This window comes from Amphibalanus amphitrite, unplaced genomic scaffold (genome assembly GCF_019059575.1).
Source record: "Amphibalanus amphitrite isolate SeventyFive unplaced genomic scaffold, NRLGWU_Aamphi_draft 000786F_arrow, whole genome shotgun sequence".
NCBI lineage: Eukaryota > Metazoa > Arthropoda > Thecostraca > Balanomorpha > Balanidae > Amphibalanus > Amphibalanus amphitrite.
In genome coordinates, this window is record NW_024882280.1 from 172,209 (window position 1) to 179,273 (window position 7,065).

At 46.9% G+C, this 7,065-nt stretch overlaps 1 protein-coding gene across 2 annotated transcripts; it reads left to right on the top strand.

The window, feature by feature from the left end:
- Positions 1-5,400: 5,400 nt before the first annotated feature.
- On the top strand, positions 5,401-6,256 carry LOC122366124 (prisilkin-39-like). 2 transcript variants are annotated; one of them, XM_043337978.1, is made up of 3 exons: positions 5,518-5,550; positions 5,835-6,094; positions 6,143-6,256. In XM_043337978.1, the coding sequence occupies exons 1-3, from the start codon at positions 5,533-5,535 to the stop codon at positions 6,174-6,176; spliced, it is 312 nt and encodes a 103-aa protein (XP_043193913.1). In that variant the 5' UTR covers positions 5,518-5,532; the 3' UTR covers positions 6,177-6,256. The 2 variants fall into 2 exon arrangements, with proteins under 2 accessions (XP_043193912.1, XP_043193913.1); XM_043337977.1 differs by having other exon boundaries at positions 5,401-5,550; positions 5,835-6,256.
- The last annotated feature ends 809 nt before the right edge of the window (positions 6,257-7,065 follow it).

Below are 7,065 nucleotides of genomic sequence, written 5' to 3' on the forward strand. Positions count from 1 at the left end.
CTTTGTTGGGAAAGATTAAATGGGACAGGAATTTAATTCTTAACCACTTACGTTGAACGGAGCTGATGAAATGTCGAACAGGAAAATATTGCAGCGATATTTTACCAGATTCACACTCACTGACATATCCGGTGAATCTACCCGGCCAGAAGAGACAACACGTACGAGCACTGCACCGCGAGTGATGGCGCGCCCATCGCGGTGTGGCCTTGACTGACTGTCGACGCGACGCCAGCCGGCGGCCGTGGTATTCGTCGTTCCCGACGCGGGCGTTGAGCCGCCAGAGGGCGCGAGGAGCAGCCACAACAGGGGCAGTGGGTTAGCCGTAATTGGGGCGCGTGCGGTAGATGAAGGTCACGTATGGGAGCATGGTTAGTTGTGGAAAGTTGCAACGGGATAAGAACGTAAACAGTTAATGCATAATTTTAAATATGACATGCTATTTGATATTTAGGACTGCACTTCGTTTGATGTGCATTGTTTACTGCTAATAGGATGATTTAAATTATATTTTCTATCAAAGGCTAGGGACCCCTATGACAATATTCTGGCACTCTATAAAGATAATTTGTATAGGTAACTAGTAGCCCATCAGAAGCTATCGAACGAGTTTCAAGGAGTCATTTCCGTTGAGCATTCAGTAATTCACTATGATACGGTGGATCACAACCAGACGACAGATCGGTGCGTACTAATTGGTTCTAGATCATCTGATTAAATCAAGAGCGGTTCAAGGTCTGCTAGGAGTGTATACGAGAACTAGTGATTAGGTTCATGCGTGCAGCAGCAATTATGGACTTGAGATTACGATTAGGTTGGATCAATAATGCGTTTCTGTTATTCGCGTTCTTACGAGTTAGCGCCAATAATTACTCCACCAATATTGGCACAGGGCATTGTGAGGCGCAGACGGCTTGTTTGCCCGTCTCCTATGGCGTAATGTTTACCAGCATGACTGTATGAGACACAGATGCACTTCTCTAAACCCACGTCCAGACCGGAATAATAAGAGGGACACACCGTCACGTACGCAGGGCATATGCACGTTTTCCGCCAGTGGTACCGGCCACTGTTAATTTTCCCGCTTAGGTAACACTGGGTGAGAAGGCAGTGAGAGGTTTCTACGGCAGGGGGAAGGGGAAGATTGGCACAGTGTGCAGTGGAGAGTAAGTTATGCCAAAGGCAAGAAGCCGAGGGTCAGGGGTGAGTCACCCAAAAGTGCGGATAAGGCGAGCCGTAGTGTCCCGAATAAGTCCTCATACTTATTTTGTAAAGGTACCTTAATCGGTACTGGACAGCCTCAGGGGAGGGAAGAATGTACTCCAGGACACGTAAGGCCTTGAAGAGTAAATCCCATGGTTTAAGGAGAGTTCCTGAGGAGAGTTCCAGGATATGAACGGTGGTCCCTGGGTCGTGAACGGAGGTGTTACACGCGGACCGGAAGAGGGCATAGGTAATCTCTCCCGGATAGAGAGATAAGTCGGATGTAAACCGCGTATATGTGTACCATAAGTCTATCGGACGTGTAGTGGATCCCATAAATTAGCAGGGTGGATATTTGTGCAATTATTCTGGACGGCCCTGCGATAAGTATCTTAGTCGCCGGTTAGCGGAGCATGCATATGGATTTCGGAATGAGACATTTATCTCGCCGGGGAGACCCTGGTTTGTAAGACGCCTAACACTATCGGAGGGAATTTCGGGGGCTATCAATTAAATTTGGGTGAATACATGAAATGCAAACGTAATGCGAGCAAGGGTGTGAGAATGACGACGCATGAATCTTAGAATAAGGCCGATAGGAATTTGATAGAATTCGGTTACGGCAGTCGAACAAATGATTCTCGAGGGCAGTTAAAACTAGCAACGCTAATACGAATTAAGTGGGCAATTTTCTTAATGGGAAGGCCAGTATAGGAATGGGTGACTGGACAAATGATCACATTCAATTTATCAATGTAATTACCACCCATATGTTTGGCAGTGGTCATCGGGACTTCGAATGCCCTGTCCTTCACCTGCCCAACTGTGCCGCAAACCCAGCTGATCGGATCCCTCTATCCCAAATCCGAGCAGTGAAGAAGCATCTCGTGCATCATGGTCTATACAATGAACAGAATCATCAAGCCTCTAAATTAAAAAGCATCTTCCATCAGATGTATTTGTACGCAAGGTGGATCTATATCTACATCTCTCCCAGGTGGACGTCATCCCAAGATCTTTCTCAGGATCTCATCTTCATCTCTATCTGTATCCAGATCCCTATAAGGATACCTACATCTATCTCAGGATCTCATCACTATCTGGATCTCTCTATAGATCTATCTCGGGATCTCTTCAACGACTCTCAGGTTCCCCTGTATCACCAGCTCCACTACCGACAGCATTACAGCAGCGAATTATTCTCTCTGCTACAACCAGCTGAATGACAGAGGACCGCAGTATTTGATGAACCGCAAAGAAGATGCAGCTTTTTTATTCCTTCTTTTTTTTCTTTCTTTTCTAAATCCCCTCGCTACAATAACTCGCGTAAAAAGTGGCCGATCGCAACAAACCTTACAGTACCCTCGCATTGATCAAGTTTACACCTACCCTGAAAATTTCATGACCCTGACCCAAATGACCTTTGACCTGTGACCTCTTTTCCGAGACCATGTTTGGCCGGAATCGCGATTCGGCGTATGTCGGCTCGCATTAGTCGCGCGTTTGCAAGCTTTTCGTGGTTTCAAACGTTCAAACATGTGATTTGATGGCTCCCATGCATTAGGGTGGGTGTCAAGGTCACCTGATGGTCAGGTCAGGTCATTGACCTTTGGTGACCTCGGTTCACTTTTCCGAGTTTACCAGTTGCTAGGATGGTTTTTGGAGCTGAATTCGAATTTAGCAACCATTTGAACATTTACGAAGTAGTTTTGGTGCCTTCGTAACATGTTACGAAGCTGTCAGAGGCGGATGACAGGTACTGCGAATACCCGTCACGACCCCTACCAGTTGACCAGACCTGACCTGACCGGACCTGGTCTAAACGCTTAACGACATCATCTGTGATCAAAACCATTTATAACACGATATTTGATCAGCACCCCGCAAAACGCCTAATCAGCCACACTTTACGACTTTCTAACAGGTCCCGATATTCCCGAATTGACCAGACCTGGAAGGTCAACCGATAACCTAGGTCCTTAAACTTGGGTATCATTGGCTTCCTCTCATGACGGGCAACACGTTCGTTTTTTCCGCGAAGCTCTAGCTCCATCAGGGGCCAAACGCGAGGGGGGTTGTACCTCCCCCCCTTGTGCCGTCGAAGGACTCAAAATGGCCAGTGCCGGCGAGGGCTAAAAATGATGCTGTTGTCAAAATATTTAGTTTGAATCATAGGTCGGGTATACCAAGTTTCAGCTCTCTATCGCCGGCATGTTCCGTGCTGTCGTGAAAAATCCTATGGGAGTGCGGCTCCTCGGGTGGCGAAGGTTAATGGACGTATTGTAGAAGCCATACCCGAATGGGCCGAAAATGACGTTACTCTGACGTCATTTCCGGCCAATCTAAAGTAGCTACAAAGTTTTGCTAACGCAAGGTGTCATATTGACACTGCCGAAGTTTCTGAAAACTTTGTGTCGATGCGCCCAGTGGTTTTGAAGATATTGCAGAAAAACGTTTGTAGAGCCTCAAGAAAAAGTTTGTAGAGCCTCACTTTCCACCCCCTCCCCCTCAAGGCATCCGCGGGGTAAAGTCAACGGTTTAGCCTCCAGAGGGCAAGAGCTGCCACAATTGACGTTTTCTCGGAAAATGTTTGTCTGCAACAAGTGTTGATTCTAAGCTTGCACCACAATTATTTTACCGGCATTATGTTCATCCTGTCGAGGCGCAGCGAACGAACAACAATTTGACCTTAAATCGTATTAAATTTTTGACCTAAAATTCAGGTCATCACTTGAACGGAAAATGGCGTGTCGCATATTAGCCAATCCGTACCGTTGAGCTGACCACATCCAAGCTTTCATTGCTCTAACATGTCCACATCAAATGTTGTTAAAATTCGTTAAAGACCTATTTAGGCCTGATATGATCTCAGGTACAGCCCTCTGCAAACTGCGTGGTAGGCATTCTTTTTTCGACAAAACCGAGAATAACGCGAATCCTATGCTATGGGTCACTCGGAAATCGTAACAGCAAGACGCGCGAGACTCCGCACCTTAGATTGGCATAATCATCGTATTTATTTTCCATCCAGTTTGGCAGCAAAACCCAAAAGTTTACCTTTGCCCACAAAAAAACTTTTGCATTTTGTTGCCTGACAAGACGTATACTTTGCTCAGTGATAGACCCAATCGAAGGAGTGGAGCATGGCGCATCTAACTATTTGCAGTCAGTTCCAACCGACTGATAACATAGCTTTTGAGTTATTATCAGTCTTGTCGAATAAAGAATACCAGCCCCCGTTCACGAGCTCCAGAATCCCTTCACCGTGACGTCACCACGGTGATAGAATCTCCCTTCACCCATTGGCATGCATGCAACTTTCATCACCTTTCGAGCGAGCTGGAGAAAAAAAAAACAAGGACTATGTATGTGTCATCAAAAGTTGTACCAATGTAACAATGATTTCACCTCATTACGATAAATGGGTCTGAAACTAAAAAAATAGGACTATATCGAGCCAAAATCAGCAATTCAAATGACCCCTTCATTTGAACGTGAAGGAATTCCTCTGATGACGTCACCACGGCGCTTTTTTTCCTCGTGAACCAACCTGAGTAGTAAAGGAATCTTGAAAGAATACCTACCACGCAGTCTGCTGAGGGCTGTACATACAAAGGGGTCACATTTACAATTTTCCGATCCATTAAATCATGTTTTATGTTACCAGCTGTTTCAGAGTGTTTAGCATGATCCCCTCCTCCCCCAAAAGCGCAGTTAATTTGTATCCCATTGACTTATAATGGAAAAGCCTCAAAATTGACCTGACCTTTGGTCATTACTATCCGAATTCCGAGGAAGCATTTTATGCCTAGCGTTGCTCTTATCAATCGCTCAAAGTTTCAAGCAGTCGTTCAGTCGGTGTCGATATAGACAAATTTAACTTTTTCTAATGTAAGTGGATTCCTGTAATGCAAGAGAGCACCCGTTGGTGAAGACAAGTGACCATCGCTCGCGGTATTCATTCGGGGAAGAACCGCTGCACATTTACGTGCCAGCCGCCATTGTCAGACGTCCCGCAGCGACATGCACCATGCCCTCCGCTCCCACACCTCACCATGAGTCCCCTGGACGTCCAGGTACCGACTCGCTGAAGGACAGGGTCCCAGCCGTCAATTGCTCGGCGGTGCAGCGGCCGAGTCATGGTTGTACGCCTCGGGGCGATCCGCAAACCACACCCAGGGCGTCAGTAGCGCAGAACGGACCGCCACGCCGCCAACTTCAAGGGCACCTCCACGGAACGGACGCCCTATAAAAGCACCGGAGACAGTGTGAGAATCACACACTCACTGGTCAACCCTCCCAGCGTCCGGAGAACTCCAAACTGCAGAGATGAACGCCAAGCTTGCGGTAAGTGACGCCGACGCTGCATCCAGCTTGAGAGACTTGGACTTTCTGGCTTTGTCAAGCTCTTTTCTTTTTCAGCCATCACTCTGACTCCATAGCGAGTAAATGGTTTTATGTTGCTCGCAGTTCGACTGAATCTGATGAGAAGAGAGGGAGGTTGATTATAAAACCAATATTCAAACAAATAAATGTTTTTTCATGATTCTAAAAAGTTTTTAACAGATGCACATATGCCTGAAGCATTGACGCGTGCTGTTTACATGAATGGATGGTCCCCTCTCCCGCAGCTGCTGTGTCTGGCTGCCCTGGTGGCTGTTGTCTCTGCTAGCGGACACGGATACGGATACGGATACTCCGGATACCGCTCCGCCCCTGCCCACTACGGCGGATACCGTCGTGCCGGATACGGCTACGGTAGCTATCGTGGCTACGGCAGCTACGCCCCTCGTAGCTACGGCTACCACGGCCGCCACCGCCGCTCTCTGGGCTACAACTCCTACGGATACGGATACGCTCCCCGTAGCTACGGATACGCCTCCCGCTCGTATGGATACGCTCCCCGCGCCTACGGATATGGATACGCTCCCCGTTCCTACGGATACGGATACCGCTCCGCCTACTACCACTAAGTATGTCTTTTCTTCCGTGCTCTTGACCTGTCTGACTTTGAACAAGTGAAAATACACTGATGATCATTTGATGCAATAAATGTTCTTTTTAGAGAGGTTAGCCGAATCTCGCATGGTTCATTACAATAACTGCTACGCGACTAAGAGATACTCTTCCTTGAATCGTGCTTCAGTCGCTGAAGCCTCAATCAGGCATCGCCTACAATCAGGTAACCCGCGCCCCACTGGGGTCCGCGTTTAACACGCCCTACTGGGGGGGGGGGGGGCTATTCATAGCCCCCTCCTAACTCCGAAACTACTAAGCCGATCGTCAAAATTCAAACGGCGTCTGATAGCCCCGGAAAAACTGTCGAACGAAACCTAATCTCATTGACCTCGAGGTCACCGATGACGTCACAGGTCAGGTCAAAGTAAAAGTTATTAGCATTTTGGCTTGTTCACGTTTTGGGCTCTGGCCGCCGTCTTACAAGTCAGATCAGGCTCATTTTTGGTTCACACACTCGTGAACAGATGCTCTAGATACCCTAAGGGTACCAAACTTGTACTTTGATTTTAAGGTCAAGGTCAGGTCATCACAGGTCACGAAAATATTATATCACGCGTCGGTCACGTGACACATGTTTTATGGTCCATTTAGGCCAAAAATTTGATGTCGTCTGTGTCATTCAGGTCATTTTGAGTCAAATTTAGCTTAGGTCAGGTCACTTTCAGGTCAAAAAAGGTCAAATTTTGAAGTTAAAATTTTTCAACAAAAAAATGTGTCTATTGGATGCAGTTTGAGCTCAGGAACACGATGGTGCTATTTATATTGGCGTACGATGTCAAATACGTGCTGAAAAATTGATTTGAAAAATTAATAATTGTGAATTTTTTGCAATAATGCGTATAA